The sequence below is a fragment of the Pelobates fuscus genome, chromosome 2, assembly GCF_036172605.1.
Source record: "Pelobates fuscus isolate aPelFus1 chromosome 2, aPelFus1.pri, whole genome shotgun sequence".
NCBI classification, from domain to species: Eukaryota; Metazoa; Chordata; class Amphibia; order Anura; family Pelobatidae; genus Pelobates; species Pelobates fuscus.
The window spans coordinates 70209780-70234896 of record NC_086318.1 but is presented as its reverse complement, the minus strand read 5'-3'; the positions used below and the strand labels follow the sequence as shown (position 1 = coordinate 70234896).

Genomic DNA, 25117 nt, shown 5'->3' with positions numbered 1-25117 from the left:
ACTCCTTAAGGACACATGACGAAAATATTCCGTCATGATTCCCTTTTATTTCTGAAGTTGTGTCCTTAAAGGGTTAACTCCTAAATGTCAGAGAATTGAGCAGTGAGACTGCAGGGGCATGATCTGTACACCAAAACTGCTTCATTAAGCTAAAGTTGATTTGATGCATATGGTACAACATAAGATACAACATTTTGTGATTTATTATAAAATAGAGCAGAAAATAGACATAGTTAACTAATTATATGAAGCAGGTAGATGCATTGTCTTCAACAAGTGGCAAGTAACACACAATAAGGAAGGTCTAGGTAGAATAATCTGCAGTCCGTTACAGCTAGAGAAAGACAATCTAGGGAATCGGTTTACTAATGTACACACCTAGTTACCATAATAAACATAAGTGAAGGCACTCTGTGGAGGAAGGATGGTATGTAGTGTGTACACAGTTATATTGCTTTTATTTATATGGAAAATAAATGTTACTGCATTAATTTCTGACAGTAAAAGAGTAAAACAAATGAGTTATTAAGCTGTAATAATAATAAGATGTAATAAGATGAAACTTAGGGACTAGCTACAGTTGTTGTGACGTACTTTCTTTACTTTGTATTGTTGTTGTGTTCACTATATGGTATTATTTTACCTACAATGTAAAGTTTAATATACAGGATTCTTTATGGGAAATACTTGCCGAAGGCACATGGTCCTGAAGCTCTGTAAAGAGTTCATTCATATTTTGCAGTATTTTCTTGGTGAACATTCAGTCACTATTAATCCTACCATAATAATGTAATGCATATTAATTATGTTCCAGGTGGCCGTACATTCAATAAGATCCAAAAGACAACATGTGGGTATTTTGATGTAGTCATGTGTTTGTAGATTTAGAGTTGTAGCTTCCAGCATTGATTGTGTTAAAATTATTACATTTGTGTAAGTATGAAAACACGTTTGGCCATATTAGCTTGATAATTGTAATCTCCAGTAGCCAAAATGACTAGTGTATTCCTGGACACAGCAGGTAACGAGTCCAGGAATGCTCACAATGTCCTATATTGTTTTTCTAAGACAAGATACTAAGAAAGTAAAACTGTCCAAGGAATTATGTCTCTTTTTCTTGTTTATTTGATCTTCACAAATCCTCTAAAATATCATCATTTTTAATGGGGAATATTAAAAATGTTAGTTTGCTCGGCTTTGAAATATTGCCCGAACGCAGTTTGAGGCTTCAACAGTGGTATGTGAGGAACATTCTCACATTTGTTCAGTGTTATTTTAGAAATATACTCAATAATATGAGAAAATTAGATATTTCACCCTCCCCCCCCCCCCCCCCCCCCATACACCCATACTTGCCTTATGGAATACTTGTCAACATTTTTATTTGTTTATGGATTATTTAAATTTTTAGCCTACGTGCTTAACCACTAAAGTTGAAACCCCATGTCTCTCATCTTTATAATTTATTTGCTGGCAGTCATAGTCTCTATGACACATTGCTGATGCTGTGTTTCTCAGTAGTGAATGGTAGCAGAATTGTGATATGCAGGGAGATTAGCATGGAATTTAGTTAGATGATTGACAATACACAAAGCTAACTGGCTGCAGAATGGTAATTAGCATTAATCAGACCCAGTGACTCCATACTGGCTAGCATCAATGCCTTGACTGTTTCAGTGAAATTATAACACGTTTCAGCTGAAAAAAAAGCAGTTATGTATATTAAAATACAGAAATCTAGCTTACAAAATGTACTACTGATGTAACATGCATTTTTTTTTATTATTTGTACCACTCTTAAAACGTAAGCTAGCTGATATGTGTCCATAAATAACCTCCAAAATAGCAAATACAATTAATTTAAACACTAACAGGTTATTCATTCGCTAAAGTGAGAATTCAAAATGAATTTCAAATGTAAGCCAATATAGCCAAACTAGAAAAATTATCTAAGTCAGCCATGCTTTCATGTCAGCTACTTTTGCTTTCAATTTTAAAGTCTTTTTGAATTTACTCTCAGGGTTATTTACTGAAGAATTTAAAGTACATTTCAAATGTAATGCCAAAATAGCTGAATTGGAGAAATGAGCCGGCGATGCTTACAATTCATCTACTTTGACCTTAGATCGGAAATTCACTTTAGACATGACAATTCATGACAATTGCCACTTGCTTTAAAAGGACCATATATACATCCAGACCACTTTAGCTCATTAAAGTCGTCTGGGTGCATAGCTCCTGTCCCTTAAACCTGCAAAGGTAATTATTGCAGTTTTTAATAAACTGCAATAATTACCTTTGAGGGTTAACTCCACCTCTAGTGGCTGTCTATCAGACAGCCACTAGAGGAACCTCCAGGTCATTAGTTGACTTTTGGTTGCCTAACCGATGCTGGTTGACCTCACGCTATGCATGGGGACGTCCAGCATCACCCAAAACCCTATTATACATGCTTTCCTATGGGGAAAATATAAATGCCAGTGCAGCCATTTCTGCACATGCGCATTAGATCTGCATATTAGGCCAGCGCCCGAACTCAGGTAAGTGACAGAAGGGTTTTTTTAATGCACCATGGGGGAGGAAGAGAAGCACAAGGAAGGGGGGCCTAATAGAGGGCCAGGTAAACAACTTTGTTATCCCTTTAACTGTCAATCAAGGCCTATGGTTTCTGTAATCACAGCACCCTAGAATAAGTCAGTGTGTAATGCATTGCTTCTTCACTTGAAGTGCATTCAGCAATATCCCAAATACCATATTATATCCAGATGACTTTATATTGTACATTTTGTTTACTATAAACGGTATACATAAAGCACACTTCTACAAAACATAACTCAGACTTTGAAACAGACATTTGTGATTACTGTCATAAAATGATCACTGTCTTTATTATTAGATTAAAATTAACAAATAAATTGGCCCTGGTGTGATTTAGAGAGTGAGGAATGGAACACTTAGGGGAAATGGGACACTCAGACTGGACATTCCTGTAAGTAAGGGGTTACAGGACTTCCTATAAAAATATTACATACTACACTTGCACACTTGAAGGTATAGGTCAGATAAGTGCCTTGAACAGCTACAAAGATGAACCAATCTCTGATCTTTTTAGTGATACACTACCTATGCTAATAGTTCCCAGTCATCAAAGCATTATTAAAAAGCTCTGCGGAATAAGTTGGCGCTATATAAATGCAGATAAGAAATTGATGGATAGAATATATGCTTATTCAACACCTCAACATCCTCTGTTCCTGTAGATCAAACTCACCCTTTTGCAAAATACTTGTCTGTTAGTCCACTATTGTAGAGTGCTGTGAAATCTGTTGCCACTTTATAAATAATTCTAATAATAATAATAATAAAATAGAAGCAGTAAGGTTCAGAAATATGTCAGCTCAGGCTTTCAGTGGAAGTTAATTCCTTTGATTTTATATGACATACATAGTGCCCATTTTCAAAGCTTTCCAGGGAAATAATTGATAGGGTAGACCAACTGCAGTCATGCATGTGTAAATTAACTTTTTCTAAAAAAAATAAATAAACTCAAAGCACACCATGAAATATTGCACAGAAAAGATCTACAATACATACAATACAAAATGCAAGCATGCAGAGAATAAGTAATATAACATAGGGTATACCAACCCAGAGCTGGAGACTCACAAAGCCCAGACGTTTTGGCACTCGTTCACAAATCCCAGATGTTTCAGCACTCGTTCACAAAGCCCAGACGTTCCCAACTCGTTCACACAGCCCAGACGTTTTGGCACTCGTTCACACAGCCCAGACATTTTGACACTCGTTCACACAGCCCAGACGTTTTGACACTCGTTCACAAAGCCCAGACGTTTCTGCACTTGTTCACACAGCCCAGACGTTTCAGCACTCATTCACACAGCCCAGACGTTTCGGCACTCGTTCACAAGCCCAGGTGTTTCGGCATTCGTTCACACAGCATAAACGCTTTGGCACTCATTCACAAAGCCCAAAGTTTCAGCACTCGTTCACATAGCCCAGACGTTTCGGCACTCAAGTGCCGAAACGTCGGAGCTATGTGAGTCTCCAGCTCTGGGTTAGTATACCTTATGGTATAATGCTTTTTGGTCTAATGTATTAAGCACTTTAGTGCCTGGGTTTATGTGGCTATTTACATTTACTATTTACATTCTCTGCATGCTTGCACTATGCATTCTGTGTGTTTTTATATCTTGTTCTTTTAAAAAAGATTTTTTTCTGTGCAATTTTCCTGGTGTGCTTTGAGTTTATTTTATTTCATTTGTGGACTTGGAGGGGCACAGTTTTTTTCTTTCTCATTAAGCACTCTGCACTTTAATGGCTGCATGGTATACATATTGGTCCATATTTGTTGAGCGCTTGCTATATTTTGTATGTATTAACTCTTGCTAATGCAAGTCAAATTGAAATTTACAAAAAATAAGATTTTTTTTTCCAGTTAGATCTACATCCTACAGTTTTAGTGGCATACACTAAATCATGCTGCTGTGTTGACTTACATTGTTTGAATAGGTAGAATTAATAAATCCTTGAGAGTTTGGCATGTAAAATGCAATTCAACATCCTAAGGCTAGTCTGTCAAATATAGTGCTATACTGACACCCAGTGGCTGTTTAGTATACTGCAAATTTAAATAGAATAGACATTTTATATTATTCTTTAATGGCAGAATTCTATTACATATGATGTGAAATTAAACTGATACAAACTTTGGCTGGTTATGTGTTCTTTTGTGAGGCTTTCTTTTGCATATCTGTAATATTTACCAGCAGCAATGCTTATAAATAAATGTATACTTCAGGACTGAATAGCAAAGTGTAGTCAGAGGTCTGTAGTCTTTAATTTATCCACCATAATTCCATATTGAGATGATTTTAAAAGTGTTCCTGATAAAATCCATTTAAAATAATCAACGGATTTAACCTAGTTACAAACAAGTAGACAATGATTTTTTAATTATTTAAATAGTGACACAGATCGTACATCTGTGTACTTTCCACATAAAGTTTGTACATTTGTACAGTATAAAAGGGGCCCAGCTGAAGAAAAGATATTATATATGGATATTCTATACTTTATTTAAGGAATGGATGAATTGTGACATTTCCAGCATAGCTCTCCCTTCTTATGTTCCATCACAGATCTCCTATTGTTAAGATTTCAAACCATGTCTCTAGATTCTCTCATTAGCTTGTGGAAGGTAGCACCGATATAGTGTGTATGCTTGAGCAGATATAAATCTGCAATTAATACTAAACATTTTTTGTTTTTTTTTTATTCAGCCTTTCTTCAACAATATCTACTATCCTTTGTCATCCCTTCAGGCAAGTCCACGGTCACTGAAGATGCCAGGACATCTCACATCTCCTGTCTATCAACCCATTCCCCATATTCCAATTATGCAAAAAGGCAGCCTTATTCAGAGTTTTAGGTTCCAGCCTCGCAGGGATGGCATTGACTGGAGGCGATTCAGTGCCATTGACACTGAAAGAGTTGCTCGTGAACTTGACATATCTACTCTCCAGGAGAGTATGAATTCTATAACTTTCTGTAACTTGGATAATGAGAGATGTCCATATTGCCAGCAACCTGTGGACCCTGTTTTGTTGAAAGTTTTGAAGATGGCACAGTTTATTATTGAATACCTTCTGCATTGCCAAGATGCTCTGACCATTAATATGTCACAACTTGAGGATCGTGTAGAGGAGGCAATAGCTGAACATCAGAAGACTAAAGATGAACTTAATAAGCAGAGTGAGGAATTAAAAAAAGTTAAAGAGGAGAGCAAAAGGAGGAAGAAACTGATTGCATCTCAGCAGTTGCTTTTGCAAGCCAGTGCAAACAACTATCATAAGGTGAGTCCAGAGGGGAATAGCTAATTGTGTGCATTTGCCTTTGATATCCATGAACATTTATTTATTTATTTATTACTGCTATTTATAAAACGTCAACAGATTCCGCAGCGCTGTACAATTAGTGGAGAAACATACAATATACACAGACAAATACAAGAGGTAGAGAGAGCCTCTCATTTAATGGCTTCTTGTAAAGTTCTGTGCCTTTGTAAGAGGTCCAGACAGTGGGGCAAAACAGATTTCCATGGGTCTAGGTTTATCCAAGTGGTGAAAATCAAATTACATTAGTTCTAAACTTTGAATTGTGGGAAATATAATTGGGAATTGCAAAATGAAAATCAAGCCTAGAAACTAGGGAAGTTGCAAAATGTACAATGTTTTGCCTTTTTGAGCTAAAATTTGAAATTCCTTGAAAATTATCCAGATTTCCAAGGTTAATGAATAACTCTGAAGGTCTTCCAAAGCTGTTTAATTTGCATGTTGGTCTACTAGATATCTGAATCACAGCATATGTCCTAATGTCCTTCTCGTCATACCATGGGATAATGAATGATTACATTATAAACACACATATAGAGGGTCAGTGCCAGCTAAAACATTAGTTGCACAGATAGAAATTCTGAAATAAGTGGACCAAAAATATGTTTTCTTAGTCCTCAAGCACCAATTTGAAGTATATATATTTGGTGTAGTTGTGGGAGGGGCTTGGTTCCCCTTTAAAAGGGCTGCCAATCCACTCCCACCTTTCCGTTGCTGGTCTGGCGAGTCTGAAACGTTTTACTTCCGGCTCAGACCGCCATCTTGGATTTTTCTTACCTGTTTCCTCGAGGTCTCCTGGTCCGGCGCTTCCCTGGGTCTCCTTCCCGTCACCGGCGTCCGCACAGCCCATTTCGTTACTCACAACCGCGGGAAAAAAACGTAAGTCAGGCCCGCTGTAAAGCAACCGCCGCAAAACGTGGCGGAGCCCCGTTCATTTGAACCAACGCTTGTTTCTTTTTCGTTTTCGCACAAATTTACAGTTCGGCTAAAAATCCTTTATCTACTCGCATGGTTCACATTTCTTAAATTGAACGAACAATATCATTCGTTATATAAATATTGAATTGCCGTTCGGTTTACGATCTACACTTAGGATGTATCCATTCGTATGTTTCAATACTCTATCTAGTTCTTTCAGGGATTACATACAACTCACAAAATAAGCACGAATTTTAAACGGTACTCCAAGGGATTTTTCCCCTACTGGTTACAAACGTTATTACAGTCACTTATAAAATTCTACTAATATAAATGGTTAAACATGGATGATGTGTCCTGATTTTCCTGACATTTTTTCACAGGTTCATACCAGGGGTTCTTACTAGGAATTGTGATTTCTGACACCTGTGTTCATTGTATTTACCTTATAGGTTGGTTGGAATTTATTGTTTCAATTTTGAAGGCCAACAATACACATAGAAAATAGGTAAAGGTGTAAATTTACTCTTTTAGGTTATTTTACGCGGGACGGCAGCTTTTACAAGCGCGGAAGCCGTCATCTTCTTTTCATTTAAAACTACCCTCTGCAGAGTGTCGGGTAGGTTCTTGTTTTAGGGCCCACGATCTGGCCAAACTACTACATTACAGTCAGACTTTTATATATAAAATCTCATGTCCACAGGTAAACATCCCAATACTTTTTCAGTCGCTGGTTGCCTCTACTTTGACAACTCGGCCTGACTCACATATCAGGTACTACGCCAGAACCCATTACTTTCTATGTTCTGAGGGGTACTTGTCCTATGTTACGTAACCCAATTAGGTATTGAATTTTCTGGTCTTAATCCATAGGCTAGTGGTCCCGCGAGGCCAACACCCCCATCCTCATACTCGGAGGAATACGTCCCTCGGGCCAAATCATAGCTAGCCGTCTCGCAAAGTTGTATAGAGAGGGACTCACCTATCACTCCCATTCTATCTTATGCTTTAAACTATCACCGAGAGGCTAACACCCCGTCACAACGTTCGGTGGCCTCATACTCTCCCCTCGGGCCCACGCATAGGTAGTGCCTCTCAAGCCGCTTGGCAATTAGTAGGGACTCATCGGTCACTATCACAAAGTATAATTGTTTTGCCGCTTGGTATTTAGCTAGCCTTACCAGTACCCACCCATTCATTACAGAGTGATTGATTAAAGCTACCTTATATTTTTCAGTTATGTCAAATACTCCTGATATCCCTGAGGAACTCTCGCTACCCTGCACACCCGCTAGGCCTGATACCCCTGTTCCTGGAACAGAAGTTAATAGTCCTTCACTCAGATCATGGACCATCCCACGTCTCACTGCAGAACTTAGAAGACGCTGCATCCCTTTCCCTACTACTGCTAGGAAGGCAGAGTTGTTCAGACTCTTAAACACTACCACTGACAACTTTGATGCAGGGGAAGGCCCTAGTGGCACACAATTGCCAGCATTTCACACCATGATGACCGCTCTTATGTCATCCATCAGCACAATTAGTGATAGACTGGATAAATTGGAAGCAAGTGGTGCTAAACAGACCACTACAAATCCAATTATCACCAGTCAACCTCTTGCTGATATTATGCCTAGTAATTCATTGGAATCCATTTCAATTATTGAAGCTATTAATCCTTCGCACATGGTCCCGTCTCATCTCAAAAAGCACATTCTGGAAGGCAAGGATGTAAACCTGGTTTCATTGCTCAGAGCCTCTGAGGACATTTGCATATGGGGATATATCAGTTGTGAAAGAGCAAGAGACCTGAGGCTGAAAAAAAATTGAACATCCCTGAATTTGTACTAGGTTTTGGGATCTATAGGGATGTTTACTGCTCAGTATACCTAGGGAAAAGAGCAGAGCTGGATGCATACATGCACAAGATGTTGGACCTGGGGCACAAATACGGTGGTACTGCTTTTGATGATTACCACCGTTCCTTTTCTGCAAAGGTGGCTGCAGCTCTGGCTCAGTTCAATTTGAGCATTAATTGGAGTAAATTGGACACTGAGTTATTCTGCAGGCATTTTGCAGGCCTCAGGCCTCCAGCTTGTGCAGTTTGTGCATCGACAGCACATCATACTAATTTCTGCCCAAACACAGCAGAAATAGAACAAAATCAATCTACCTCTAACTTTCCTAAATCTGCTAGAGGATTAAAAGACAAACTGGGCAGGGATATTGTATTTCTTGGTAAATCTCAGGTTTGTAATAACTTTAATGCGGGGAATTGTGGTTTCAGTTCTTGCAGACTGATGCATGTATGTTCCCACGGTTTCAGGGCCCATGCCAAGACTATGTGCCCATATAAAGCGTTCCCCAAACCATATCACACGTGTGTGAACATCACATTATTAACCTCGCAATTACAACTACATCCATCACGTCATTTCATTGACTATATTATTACTGGAATGACTGAAGGGTTTCACACAGGGTTGGTCCAAATATATACAGAATATCTGATATTGACTTACCAATGTGAAGTGAGAGACCATCACCCAGCCGTCCGAACCCGGAAGTGCACAGGAGGGACACGTGACCCCACGTGATGCCGTCAGACTAGCATAAGCGTTGCTAAGCAACGGATGTATACAATGAATAGAGTGCTTCCCATGCTGTGTACGGAAAAGTGCCAAACGGTGAATAAGTGCTAGCGAAATAAAACCTTTTACATAAATGGAGGATGAACTATAAACTACTAGCTTAATTACAATTAATCAAACCCAAATTACTTTAGACATGCACTGATCCATGGATGAAAACATGAACTCTGTCTATGCAAGCACAGTGATGAACGTGATGTGTGGAAAAAAACTGTGACAAAGTGAAACAAATATACTAATACAGAGTTCAGGGTTACATCCAACAAGGACCAATAGCAGGTCCAATAATACTTGAAAATTACATTATAATAATAAACCAAAATAATTACTCCATTCATTTTTGTATTAAAAAAGCCTTTTACCAGGCATCAAAAACAAATATGGGAGCTATGATATTAATCATAAAATACAGCATTTTAACTGACTAAATAATGTAACAAGTGTAGATGAATTCTACATAATAGATTCCTAAGTAACGAAAATCCCACCAAATGGTGAATTAAAGGGATACGGTAAGTACCAAAACATAAGTATCCTGAAGATAAATTTACACAAATCTTATGATCATTCCAGAGCATAATAAATATATTACAGGAACATGGAATATACAATTTGCTCATTTAAACCTCTGGGCGCCACCGTATTAAGACGGTGGATCCAGTAGGCTTCCCTTTGAAGCAATAATCTCGACCTATCACCCCCACGGGATAAAGGAGGGATATGGTCTATCGCAATAAACCGGAGCGTAGGTAATCTATGCAATGATGCTAAGAAATGCTTTGCAACCGGTTTATCCATCTTCTGGTCTCTGAATGCCGTAGTAATACCCGATCTATGTCCTCTCATCCGATCTCGTAGAGTCAGATCGGTTTTTCCTACATAGGGTAGTCCGCACGGGCAGGTAATCAAATATATAACGTGATCTGTTGTACATGTAATATGGTGTTTAATCGGAATTCTTTTTCCACTGTGAGGATGGACAAAGGAATTTCCTGGATTCATATGGCTACACGTGACACAGCCACTACATTTGAAACATCCATTCTTTTTTTGTGTTATAAGTTTCTTATAACATTGTACAGGGTCACTATGAACCAAAATATCCCTCAGATTCTTGTTTCTTTTGTAGCTGATAATTGGTCTTCTTTGAAATATAGATGGTAATTTTTTGTCAGAATTTAAAATGTCCCAGTGCTTATAGATTGATTTGCATATTTGAGTTGTTCCAGTGAGAAATGTTAAAGGTAAGAACATTCGAGCCCCATCACCTGTGACATCTGCCAGTTCTTGTTTATCCTGGGTCCACTTTTCTTTAGCTTTTGCCAATGCCACTTCGAGTACTTCACGGGTGTAACCCCTAACTCGAAATCTTTCAGTTATTTCACAGACTTGTTTTTCACGATTATTAGGATCACTATTATACCGCAACACTCGCATGTATTGTGATATTGGTAGTGATTCTTTTAATTTTTTAGGGTGATAACTGCTTGCAGACAACAAAGTATTTCTATCCGTTTTTTTCCGATGTAAAGTATACGCCAATTTTCTTCCTTCCTTGTAGATCATGATGTCTAAAAATTGTATCTTGGTTGCATCATATGTCAGCGTAAATTTGACTGGAAGTGAAAATTTATTAATTTTAGAAATCTGCTCCTCTAATTCTTCTAGGGAACCATGCCACAGCAGGAACACATCATCCACAAACCGATAGTATGCAATAATTTTCACACCAAGTGGGCTTAAGATATATTTTTCTTCGAATTTGTACATAAATGAATTGGCATATGAAGGTGCCATGGCCGCCACCATCGCAGTCCCAGACAACTGCAAATAAAAGTGCTCCTCAAACTTAAAGTAATTACAGATGAGGGCAATACTGAGAAATTCTAACAAGTATTCAATAGGTGGACTGCAGTATTTATCTGATGTGCTAATGATGTCTCTCAGTGCCTGGATGCCTTCAGAATGTGGAATGATAGTGTACAAACTTTGTACGTCTAAAGTGGCTAAAACCACATTGTCATCTGGTAGAATTCCAGGTGTGGTCTATAATTCTAAGTTATAAGGGCACTTCTTTCAAAAGAATATACTCATTACATAAGGTGTATACACAGTTCTGTATGAAATAATAAACTCATTTGTGATGAAATCAAACGTTAATATACATAGCAGAGTCTTGTACAAGCCATCATAGTGAAGGATGTTGCTCACATCACGTGGAACCTTGGAATAAAGACTTATACTAGACTGTATATAATGGTGATAAATTGAAGTGATGATTATTTTTTTTTAGCCAGGGAGATAACTTTCAGTATTATCTGAATTGTTTTTAATTATTAAAAATGTATTTTGTACCAACAAAAGTACTTGAAATGCTAAAATATGATACGTTAAAAACAGACACTTCCTTAAAGCTGTTGCTGTGGGTTAATTATGCCATTTGAATTAAAACGGATGCCGTTGGGAGTTGAGATCACAAGCAAGTACTGCTCAAACAAAATGTGTCAACTTGGTGCTATTCTTGGTGTGCTTTTTGTTTGTCTTGTTTTTTATTTTATTTTTATTTGGTATTTTAATTTGTATTTTAAGCTTACTTTCATTAACCACAAAGCTGCTCTAGTACATGAGCTTTTTTCCCTTTGATTTACTTTCTTTCCACATGGCTTGAAAAACCAACATCATTTGTACCATCCAAATGAAAGTGTTAAGAACGGTAACAAGGTTATTCACTAAAGTAAAAACTGTCAGGAGTGCAATGCGAATTCAAAGTGTTTAAGGCCAAAATAGCTGAACCAGAAGTATAGGTTACTTGGAGAATTTTCCTATTTTGGCTATTTTTCCAATAAAAAAATTCAATTTGCTTTAAATTCCAGCCAATTCTCACTTTAGTAAATAAACCTGCAAGTTTTATTTTGAGTTTGAACTCCACATAAGTTATATAAAAGTAGATATAAAAGTTATATCTCATTGTATCCTTTTCTTCACAGTGTCAATTTTGTGACAAAAGTTTCATGAACTACTCATTCCTTCAAGGACATATTCAGAGACGACACCCTGAGATCACAGAATCTGGTACGCATTGTGTTTATGTTGTGTATATGAATCTGTCTTGGCTATCAATATAATGATGATGTCAGGCCACAACAAGTAGCTGTACCTTGGGTTTGTCTAAGATTGGAAGCCATGAAAATACTGACTTCAGGAATATGATGCCCCACCTTCCATAGCAGTGCTTCTCAAACAAGTCCACCGGGGTGACTAAAAGTATTATTCCCAATCTGAAGATAATTTGATAATTCCTATGTTATAGACTATTTGTTATCTTTACTGAGAAGCTTGAGAATAAGTGCCTAATTATATATTGTCTATAGGCTCTCATATTTTTCTGAACTGCATTCCTACAATTTTGAGCCATTGTTCAGTAGCTGTTCAAACAACAGTGTCGTGGATGTCCTGGAAAGTAATCACCACCACCAGAATCCAAGTATTTTGGGTGTTTTAAAAAATAATGTATTTTTTAATTTCAGTATGACATATTATTTTATTTTTTTAATTAGAACAATTTTATAATTTTATTTTGAAAAACAACACATCTGTTGACTCCTTCATAGGGTAAGACTCACAGAGAGCCAGGTTGACATCATCTTTCCTCATTTTACCTCAACCTTTCTTTTTTGCTCTACGGTTTATCTTGTTTTGTTGTGCAATGCTGAGGTTTCTGTAAGCTATTCAGACATTTGATACCGAATGTGCTCCTGCTGTGGGACATCATTGCTTTTTATCTCTAGGCATTAGTTTGTGTCTCCCCCTTTTATGTCTATGTTAGTCAATTTATTCCCTAAAATTGGTAAAGATAGGGTTTCCCTCCCTATGTTGTTTGGTCGTTCTCCTATCTAGGTCCCCCTCTTATTGAGGGTTACCAATCATTGCAGCCTCCAGCTCATCTTCTAATGATGTCAGCATCCAAGCTGATGCCACTTGCGATATCGTCCAGTCCAATGCTTCTCACAGGGAAGTATTGGATTAGAAATAGGCATGCACAGCCATACGCTATCAGTAACATTTGATTCCAAGATCAAGCTCCTCTTGTGGCTGTCTTCATGATTTCTACAAAACTGAAATAATTTGCATTGGAGTGTTAACATAGCAAGAACACTGCACTCAGATTGACTAGATAGGTTGCATTCTATGTTTGTATTCCTAATGCTATAGTGTTCCTTTAACCCCAAATTTTTTTCATACAAGATATTAGATGTCTGACTTCTTCCCCCGGCCATATGTATACATATTATTGGGTATGTTTTACATTGAATTTCAATGTAAAAGAAAACATAGAAACATAGAATGTGACGGCCCATCTAGTCTGCCCAATTTTTAAACTCTGCCACTTCAGCTGGAAGGCTATTCCATGCATCCACTACCCTCTCAGTAAAGTAATACTTCCTGATATTATTTTTAACCTTTGTCCCTCTAATTTAACACTATGTCCTCTTGTCGTGGTAGTTTTTCTTCTTTTAAATATAGTCTCCTCCTTTACTGTGTTGATTCCCTTTATGTATTTAAATGTTTCTATCATATCCCCCCTGTCTTGTCTTTCCTCCAAGCTATACATGTTAAGATCCTTTAACCTTTCCTGGTAAGTTTTATCCTGCAATCCATGAACCAGTTTAGTAGCCCTTCACTGAACTCTCTCTAAGGTATCAATATCCTTCTGAAGATACGGTCTCCAGTACTGCGTACAATACTCCAAGTGAGGTCTCACCAGTGTTCTGTACAATGCCATGAGCACTTCCCTCATTCTACTGATAATACCTCTCCCTATACAACCAAGCATTCTGCTAGCATTTCCTGCTGCTCTTTTACATTGTCTGCCTACCTTTATAAAATTGTAACACCTTCTCTGTCGCTCCTACCTGAAGAAGAAGCCAGTCCCTCCTTGTTCTCTAGACAGTCACTTTGTCTTGTAATGATGGACTCTATATGGGATAACACTTGTGAAAACCTCTAAATTAAATAGTCCTGTACATATTGCTGTTCTTATTGCAGATAGGCAAAAGAAGAAGCAGGTGGAACAGATGGAATTTGGCATTGAGGAACTAAAGGCTAAGCTACAGATTACTCAGTCTCAGCTGGATGCAGAGAGGGAGATGGAGCATCAAAGAAAAATGCAGGTACAGTCCAAGTTTATTTTATCACAGATATTATCATTTCAAGCTTCTAGATTAGAAGGTAGATCCCCAGATGTTTTAAAACTAAAGCTTCAATTATGCTTTGTAATTCTAAAGGCATGCAAAGCATCATGGGAGTTATAGTTCTACAACATCTGGTGATCTACCTTTTGGGCACCTATGAGATGTACACTGCTAGGATTTTTAAAACGTGAAAAAATACAAAATGTATTTCTGTGAAAAAATCAGACAGATTTTGTCCAAATTCTGTTTCGTGATATGTAGCCTATGCACAGCCATAAATGTTGAATTTGAATCTATGGAGAGATTTATCATGTTTTGCTTTCAAAACAACTTAATAGTTAAATGCTGCTAGAAGTACTTCAACTCTAGGACCAAAAGTGAACTTTATGAAGCATTCCAAAACGTTGACACTACAGACAGTTCGTTTTTTGTTTTTTTTATTCTTGGTCTTTTTGGATCACAACCTACTCTTTTATTTAAAAAAAAAAAGCTTTGTTTAAAGGAACACTCTACCTTTAGTAATCATCCTAGAGTGTTTAAAACTCAGTTTAGATTAATGTCACATCCGTTCCCCTAAAAATTAGTTAACTTACCTCTAATCCAGTTGAGATATGGTCCCTTGCTACAGCTCTGCCCCAGCTGGTAGATTAACTACCAGCTCATCCAATGCTTCTCACAGAAAATATTTGCAGGCAACATAATGTTCACCCCTTCTCTATCCAGGGTGCATGAGCAACACATTGCTTCTCAATCATATCCCCTGTGTGGTGAGGAACAAAGTGAAAGAGGAAGAGTATCTTCACAGTTGTCTGACTGACTGCCTGGAGGGTGCAATGTAGACACACAATTTCTTGGAAATGCTGCCAAGGGATGATCTATGATATGTTGTGATAGTATATAGTATTTTGCCATTGCTAAGACAGCCCATAAAATTTAATTCTTATCACTATTTTTGTCCGAGATATTCAAAAATTGCGAATAGACGGCTCAAAGTTGTGTCTCCTAGGTTCTTCCTGAGAAAGCTTTCTCATACCTCTCAGCTGTGCAGAGGAGATACAGGAATTTAAACTCAATATGAATCCTAATTTTCCTTTTAAGACAGGTAATTTTCAAAAGTAGTAGAGACAGATCTCAAAAATACAATGTTCACTAGTCAGCAACCTAATTTTAACTCTTACCTTCTGACATGCAGTGTGAAGTGACTTGTTCCTTTTTATACTTCTCTAGTAATAACCTGCAATATCCTGAGTGCTACGATCCATATTATATTAATATATAAATATTAAAACCTGTTTGTGCACCAGATGATAACAGGGCCGTCTTTAACACAGGGCAAAAGGGGCAGCTGCCCCGGGCCCAGTTACTCCTGGGGGGCCCAAAGCAGCTGCCCTGTGGGCCCACACTGCCCACAACAATTTGGAGGGGCCTATCAAGTGGCTCATGCATTTAGGGCCACCCGATGGGTATCTCTGAACAGGGACCCGGTGGGGTGCCATGGCCCTTTAAGAGCCGACCGGGCCCCTGTAGTATTAGCTGGCTGGGAGGAAGTGACAGCCGATGAGAGAGCACCGCGGGAGGAAGGAGGCAGCAGCAGGTAGCAGCATGGGGAGGAGAGGCAGGAATGAGCTGCTGCACATCCCCACTCCCATCAGCCTCAGCCAGCACTAAGCTGAGTTGAAGGTAAGTGTATCCAGTCCCTGATCCTCTCCTTCTGGGTGAATGGCTGCAGCTAGGATAGTTTTTAGAAAAACCACCCCACTCAATGCCCCTGCCCTGATTTCCCCCACTTACTGCTTATCTTCTGTGCCCCCACTCTCTGGCCCTGCCCTGCCTTCCCCACTCACTTCTTCTCTTCTCTGTGCCCCCACTCTCTGCACCTGCCCTGCCTTCCCCACTCACTTTTTCTCTCCTCTCTGCCCCTGCCCTGCCTTCCCCACTCACTTCTCTTCTCTGTGCCCCCACTCTCTGCCCCTGCCCTGCCTTTCCCCACTCACTTCTTCTCTTCTCTGTGCCCCCACTCTCTGCACCTGCCCTGCCTTCCCCACTCACTTTTTCTCTCCTCTCTGCCCCTGCCCTGCCTTCCCCACTCACTTCTTCTCTTCTCTATGCCCCCACTCTCTGCCCCTGCCCTGCCTTCCCCCACTCACTTTTTCTCTTCTCTCTGCCCCTGCCCTGCCTTCCCCCACTCACTTCTTCTCTTCTCTATGCCCCCACTCTCTGCCCCTGCCCTGCCTTCCCCCACTCACTTCTTCTCTTCTCTATGCCCCCACTCTCTGCCCCTGCCTTCCCCCACTCACTTCTTCTCTTCTCTGTGCCCCCACTCTCTGCTCCTGCCCTGCCTTCCCCCACTCACTTCTTCTCTTCTCTATGCCCCCACTCTCTGCCCCTGCCCTGCTTTCCCCCCACTTACTGCTTCTCGGTGCCCCCACTCACTGCTCCTGCCTTCCCCCCTCACTGCTTTTTTTGCCCTGTGCCCCCACTCACTGCCTTTCTACTATGTGCCCCCACTCACTGCTTTTTTTTTTTTTTAGATGAGTTTAATTATTGCTGCAGTTGCATTTAAGCACAGTGTTTATTTTATGTTTTAATTATTTTTTTTGTTGTGCATTACATATAACAGTACCAGCTTGCCTTGCCACAGCAGCATCAGCATTTACCAGCTTTGTGCCTCCTCCAACTCTTTGCTTCTGCCCTGCTGCAAACATAAAAACGATCACATGTATGTCAGAGTGTGTGTATCTGTGTGTATGTGTGTGCCAGTGTGTAACTGTGTCAGTGTGTATCTGAGTGTTTATGTGCCAGTGTGCATATCAGAATTTGTGTGCATGTGCCAGTGTGTGTATCTGTATGTCAAGGTATGTGCATGTGTCAGTATGTTTATATGTGTGTTGATGTGTATGTAACTGTGTAAGTGTATACATCCCAGCAATCAAAAACAACATGCAAACACATCCCTGATAACACAAACATTACAGACAAACACACCCCTGATTTCAAACTCCAAAATTATATATAAAACACACCCTTTACTCAAACACCAATACTATACACAAATGTTTAGAAGACAACACTACATCCTATAACAACCCTGAAGGCAAATATTACATACTAACAAAACCCAGTATTAAAATGCCAAAATGATATGCATACACCAATTCACAGTTGCACACCTGCATTTAAAAGTCAACCATACATACAAACACACACCACTGCATTCAAACGCAAACACTACACACAAGTACACCTCTGCATTCCAATTGTAATAGTACATACAAATACACCTCTGCATGCACACATATACTCTATACAAAAACAGGCTTACATTCAAATGCACAAACACTGCACACAAATACAACCCTACAAGAATGGGCAAAGTATAGATCCCCAGCTAGCATAGCATTGTGGGAGTTGTATGACAGATGGGGATGTATCTTCTCGCCACTCTTGTGCTAGAGGGGGAGGCCCAAACAACTTTCTTGTACCAGGGCTTCTCTGCATTAGTTCCGCCACTGGGTTGGAGTGTAAGGCATGATTGCATGCCAGGGAGTGGGAGGGCAGCAGGGTCCAGGGGGCCAAAGCAAATGCTTGCCCAGGGTCCAATCACTATTAAAGACGGCCCTGGATGATAATTGGTCTTTAAAATCCAAGGTTGCCGCCAAATGTTCTGCCTTAGTGCCTTCTAATTTTTGTAACAAAATAAATTAATTGGCAGGAGTTGGAAGAAGCTCGGCGCCGTGAAGAAAATGTGAAGAGAGACTTCGAGAGGTGGAAGGAGGAAGAGAGAGTAAAAATCCAAGATGAGATTGATAAAGTCAGACAGCAGTTCTTCTCTCAGCTTGAGGATATAACCCTAAAAAACTCGACATTTGAAAATGTAAGTAATATCAAGACAGGTCTAAAGTGGAGCAGCCTGCTTGAACATCATGTGTAGAATACAGCCTTGCATTTATCAAAAATGAAAATGAAATCAATGGAAATACTATTTTTTTACTATTGTTATTGCAACACATTTCAGTGCCTTACCCAATCTTTTCTCAAGGCCTGTGTTTACAAAATTGTTTTGTTGTGTAATAATATAAATTCTTCAAAACATATAAAAGTGACTATCCTGATGTCGCCTTCTCTTTATGCAATTCTCTGGTAATTCCATGATGAGTTTTGTCATACCTTTTGACTTTGTATCAGCATCCCAGGATTTTGAAACCTATAAATTGAATGTGCAGGTGTCACACAGTCCACAGCACCAACTATAACACCTGCATGTAGGAAACTGTTTTGCGCTGGGCACTTTTTTCCAGATCTAGGGGCTACATTAATGCCACGTCAAGCCTACTTTATGGGTTTACAATATATTTTGTATTCATACATAATTAGTCATGTGACAAAAAAGTATATGTGAAGGTTTACATAGTTACACATTTTTATATAAGAAAACAGTGATCTGGTAATAAATAGAGAAAAAAGGACATAGATATGACATGACTTAAAAAATCAGCTGCATATTGGCCAAAAGTTGTTATGGTGCAAGGAGATCCCAGGCTTACCTGAAGGGTCTTTAAGGCAGTTCCCTAATCACTTTTCTCTTGCACTTCTGTTCTGTTATAAGCACATGAACATGGTCAAGCTAAATTGCACCATCATGCCATATAATAACTGGTAGTTTGCATGCAGTGGTTGTGAATTAGAGTTGAAAAATTTCTCAAACATTTTAGATGACTGTAACGGACCGTTTCAGCATACAAGGGGAAAAATGCGTTTAGGCGATAATCCCCTTTTCCATAGACAGGCACAGCTACTGCAGAACATCAGAACTCACGAGCTGGATACGAAATACACTCCGAACTGGAACAGCTGAACAAGAAAAGCATACAATCGGCTTACACTCTTGGCAGTCAGCTTACAATCCAATCCCCCCCAAGAACGAGACGACACTTCATTTTGAGGGTTAAGCAGGAACTGTGGACTGAGACACCCAGTCTGGCTTTTATTACAACCAAGTACATACAGGACACTCCCAGGGGGAGGATGAATTTAACCAATCACATGGATGTACCTCCCACACATTTCCTCCCCTTAGATTAGCACTTAACATAATTATACCGTACACCTTTTTCCCCAATTCCTGGATGTACCCCAAACACATATGCTACACCTCCAAAACAGGTATCCCCTGATAGCCCTTATTCAGGGGGACAACATATGCAAGAATCAGCCCATTCGGATAAATGGTTCGGGAGATATGAAGTTCCAAAGATTTGACCGACCGCATGGGTAAAGTATCCGAAAACAGTTCCATGCATTTTGGCCCTGCGGTCGGTCACAAACAAGGGAATGAAAACAGGCGAATTGCCTGTGTTATAGAGCCTGGAGAGGGTTTGAATGAATTCCCTTGTTTGTGGGGTTCTTTCTACCGAACGGCGGGCCATTCGGTAGTTTCCATACGAATTTCTGGAAGTATGGAGGTCTCAGCGGTGTTTGCCTAGTCAAGTGTCCGATTTTAGTTCCAGACACTCGACGGCAAAACACCGCTGTTCGGTAGTTTAAGATGGCCGCCGCCACGTGGTTGTTTCCTGAATGGCGGCCACCCAGAGGACACAGAACACATTACATGATTGCCAATTACCCGTTTGCAACATTGTTGCAAACGGTAATTGGAGGCACACTTAGTCCTGGGTGGTCTGGTTGTTCGGTAGTGTGGCGAAACCAGCTTCGCCACTGTGAACTGGAGAGGCCTGGCTGCTAGCCTCCTGCCCGCTGACTATGGCCCCTGGACATATTGCACGTTAAAGACTATATTTGGGCATGTACTAATTTATATTGCTGCTACTGGCCCTTTAAAATCAGCAATGGACATTTTGGGACTACTGTCCCTTTAAGACTGTGAAGCATATCCTATTGTACTGCCTATATATTGTATATGTATTTATGTATGCAGTTAACCTGGGTTATATATATATATATGCCGCATTCATCTGATTGTTCGGTAGAATCACTCCATTCATTGTATTGAGGAAACTACCGAACAACCAGACCACCCAGGACTAAGTGTGCCTCCAATTACCGTTTGCAACAATGTTGCAAACGGGTAATTGGCAATCATGTAATGTGTTCTGTGTCCTCTGGGTGGCCGCCATTCAGGAAACAACCACGTGGCGGCGGCCATCTTAAACTACCGAACAGCGGTGTTTTGCCGTCGAGTGTCTGGAACTAAAATCGGACACTTGACTAGGCAAACACCGCTGAGACCTCCATACTTCCAGAAATTCGTATGGAAACTACCGAATGGCCCGCCGTTCGGTAGAAAGAACCCCACAAACAAGGGAATTCATTCAAACCCTCTCCAGGCTCTATAACACAGGCAATTCGCCTGTTTTCATTCCCTTGTTTGTGACCGACCGCAGGGCCAAAATGCATGGAACTGTTTTCGGATACTTTACCCATGCGGTCGGTCAAATCTTTGGAACTTCATATCTCCCGAACCATTTATCCGAATGGGCTGATTCTTGCATATGTTGTCCCCCTGAATAAGGGCTATCAGGGGATACCTGTTTTGGAGGTGTAGCATATGTATTTGGGGTACATCCAGGAATTGGGGAAAAAGGTGTACGGTATAATTATGTTAAGTGCTAATCTAAGGGGAGGAAATGTGTGGGAGGTACATCCATGTGATTGGTTAAATTCATCCTCCCCCTGGGAGTGTCCTGTATGTACTTGGTTGTAATAAAAGCCAGACTGGGTGTCTCAGTCCACAGTTCCTGCTTAACCCTCAAAATGAAGTGTCGTCTCGTTCTTGGGGGGGATTGGATTGTAAGCTGACTGCCAAGAGTGTAAGCCGATTGTATGCTTTTCTTGTTCAGCTGTTCCAGTTCGGAGTGTATTTCGTATCCAGCTCGTGAGTTCTGATGTTCTGCAGTAGCTGTGCCTGTCTATGGAAAAGGGGATTATCGCCTAAACGCATTTTTCCCCTTGTATGCTGAAACGGTCCGTTACAATTGGTGGCAGCGGTGGGATCGTTCCTACAACCAGAGGGACAGCTACAGACAACACCATTCCTGGATTACAAAGTGAGGGCAACGCCAGTACCCGTACAGCGACCCTATCTACAAAGGATTTTGGGAAAATGGGCAACACGCACACCTGGGCAACACACACACCTGAGGAAGAGAGTGAATTAGAATGGAGAGATAATGCCCGGATAGAATTATGGGATGATGCCCTGGAAGAAGTCCAGTATCAACGGCAGCAGCGCTTTCCTGGTGCCGCATACCAGTTGGAGGAACAAATGGCCTGGCGGATGCCGCTTCTGGGGGACCAACCCGGAGGGGAGCGGGTAAGACGACTTGAGTACCTCGTGGAAAGGGAACTGAGCCTGGACGTCTCATACCGGGCACTGTGGTGGTGCACTGTCCAGCCAGAGACGTGGAGGGCAGAGGGCATCCAGCCGGAGGGGGATCACTACACTAGCCCTGGCCTGTTGTGGAAGGCCCTAACAGAAGACGTCGACTTCGGCAGTCCAGCAGAGTCACGGTACTGGGCTATCGTGCATTACCGGAGTGAGATGTTACAGGGCCCGAGATCTATTGGACTGGGACAAGACCTCCGCCGTTTCGCTGGCATGGAACAAGGGCTGGAGATGGACTATGTAGAACTATTAAATTCCGGCCAGCCGCAGAGAGGGGACGCAGACCGGGAAAACTGGGTGGCAGACCCAGACCTGCTAGCCTACAGCTGGGAAAACGGGGCCGAGGTACCTCCTGCTTCACTACCAGCTGCAGAAGTGGGGGACCTCATGGACTGGCCCTGGAGAGACCCACAGATGGCCGGGGGAGATGGGACCGAGATCTCTCTACCGGCCCTACAGGGATGCTGGGCAGTCGGCCCAGATCCCCAGCGGCAGTGTGTGTCCCAGGGAGCAGAAGGTGCAGTCCTTCCTCCCCAGCGGCAGTGTGTACCCCAGGGAGCTGATGGTGTCGTCCATCCTCCCCAGCGGCAGTGTGTGTCCCAGGGAGCAGAAGGTGCCGTCCTTCCTCCCCAGCGCCAGTGTGTACCCCAGGGAGCTGATGGTGTCGTCCATCCTCCCCAGCGGCAGTGTGTGTCCCAGGGAGCAGAAGGTGCAGTCCTTCCTCCCCAGCGGCAGTGTGTACCCCAGGGAGCTGATGGTGTCGTCCATCCTCCCCAGCGGCAGTGTGTAACCCAGGGAGCGGATGGTGTCGTCCTCCCTCCCCAGCGGCAGGCTGAGTTACAGGGGGCAGAGGTTGTTGTTCCTGCCCCCCAGCAGCAAAGTGAGATGCCAAGAAGGCAGTGTGAAGTGAAGGGAGAGGAGAGCAGCGTCCTCCCTCCCCAGCGGCAATGTGTGCCCCAGGGAGCTGATGGTGTCGTCCATCCTCCCCAGCAGCCGTGTGGGTCCAAAGGAGCCGAAGGTGCAGTCCTTCCTCCCCAGCGGCAGGCTGAGTTACAGGGGGCAGAGGTTGTTGTTCCTGCCCCCCAGCAGCAAAGTGAGATGCCAAGACGGCAGTGTGAAGCGAAGGGAGAGGAGAGCAGCGTCCTCCCTCCCCAGCGGCAGTGTGTGCCCCAGGGAGCTGATGGTGTCGTCCATCCTCCCCAGCGGCAGTGTGTCCTGCAGGGAGCAGAGACAGTCAGTCTCGCACCCCAGCAGCCGGACAAGAGAATGACCGGGGAGACAGCTGGTCCCCCTTTCCACCAGCAGAGAGAGTGGCAGGGAGAGGAGCCTGCTAACCCCCCTCCCCAGCGGCAGTTTACCGTCCAGAGAGAGGAGCTTGTTACACCCTCTCTCCAGCGGCAGCCTAACTCACCAAGGGGAGATGTTAAGCCCCACAACTGTGCAGATGGGACCGTAGTCTCTGCACTTACAGCACAAGGGATAGGGACGGTCGGTCCTGTTCCCCAGCCTCAGTGTGATGGATCCAAAGGGGAGACAGTCGGTCTCCCCCTCCGGCAGTCGAGCTGTGCACCTAAAGGGGAGACAGCCAGTCTCCAGCAACCAGGCGCCCACCAGACTACTCCCGTGGTAGGGCTGGCAACAGGACAGAGTACCGCTGGTCTCTGCCCCCTCAGCAACCCACCAAGGCAGCCTACCCGTCTCCCACCCAGCAGTGGTGAAACACCAGAACTTGGACAAAATCCTTCCTCACCCAGATGTAGTAACCGGTTAGTGTGGGTGGGCTGCTCTGTTATTTCTGTTTCGTGGGTGGGTTGCTGGACTAACCAGGGCACTGACCGGCAGAAAGTCAGGTACCCTGTTAGTCTAATTGACAAAGGGGAGAAATGTGGCGAAACCAGCTTCGCCACTGTGAACTGGAGAGGCCTGGCTGCTAGCCTCCTGCCCGCTGACTATGGCCCCTGGACATATTGCACGTTAAAGACTATATTTGGGCATGTACTAATTTATATTGCTGCTACTGGCCCTTTAAAATCAGCAATGGACATTTTGGGACTACTGTCCCTTTAAGACTGTGAAGCATATCCTATTGTACTGCCTATATATTGTATATGTATTTATGTATGCAGTTAACCTGGGTTATATATATATATATGCCGCATTCATCTGATTGTTCGGTAGAATCACTCCATTCATTGTATTGAGGAAACTACCTGTGGCGGTACCAGCCTTGCCACTGGGCATTGGAGAAGACTGATTGCCAGCCTCCTGCCATGTGACTATGGCCCCTGAGATGTATTGCCTGCTCTCCTGTACTGCTGAGGATTGCTACCCCTTAGGTGGATTTGGCTATGGAGCTTGTGTAGTGCCCTCTGTTGGTAGCAACAGTAATATGCACTACCTGAATAGCAAGACTGGTAATTTGCATATTCGGGTAGATTTGCATATCGCTAATTCTGCATGCAGGAGAGACATTTGTGTTAATTATGGTCTTCCCCACCTATTTATAAATATGTAATTATGTTATAATAAGTCACTGAATGTTGCCTGCTATGATTTGACTGTTTGTAATTTTATTGAGTTTTCACAGCAATGTTAATGTAATGACCAAATGGGCTAGTCCCAAGTAAAATAAAGATTTTGTCAGTTCTACTTCACCCTCAATTTGGAGTCCTGTCTCTTTTTGGGGGAATCTGCTACAAGGGATTGCTATGCTCTGCATATTCCCTTGCTATAATCACTCCTAAGCTCTTTTAAGAGCTCGTTCCTGCTTCGCTCTGGAAGGAAGAGAGGTTCGTCCTGCGGTGGTTGTGTTGTCGGCTAGAGTGCTTGGAATCCTCAAGAAGTGCTAGGAGCATCCATCAACGGAGGTACCCAGTCGGGGTGCCAGGTGATCCGTTACATTGGTGGCAGCGGTGGGATGGCTTCCTAGCCTTGGGAAAACCAGCACTACTTCAGAGATGGAAGGCCGTGCAGTATCTCCCTTTGATGCCAGGCTCCAGCAGCGACTACAGGATGTGATGCGCAGTATGGAGTATCCTATCC

General features: G+C 41.9%; 1 protein-coding gene across 1 annotated transcript in view; it reads left to right on the top strand.

The window, feature by feature from the left end:
* DZIP1L (DAZ interacting zinc finger protein 1 like) overlaps window positions 1–25117 on the top strand; it is a 48554-nt gene that overhangs the window by 3521 nt on the left and 19916 nt on the right. The window contains exons 2-5 of the mRNA XM_063440903.1: window positions 5343–5873; window positions 12469–12553; window positions 14528–14652; window positions 18386–18547. Of these exons, the coding sequence (XP_063296973.1) occupies window positions 5364–5873; window positions 12469–12553; window positions 14528–14652; window positions 18386–18547 (882 nt within the window). The 5' untranslated portion in view covers window positions 5343–5363. The remainder of the gene's footprint in view (window positions 1–5342; window positions 5874–12468; window positions 12554–14527; window positions 14653–18385; window positions 18548–25117) is intronic.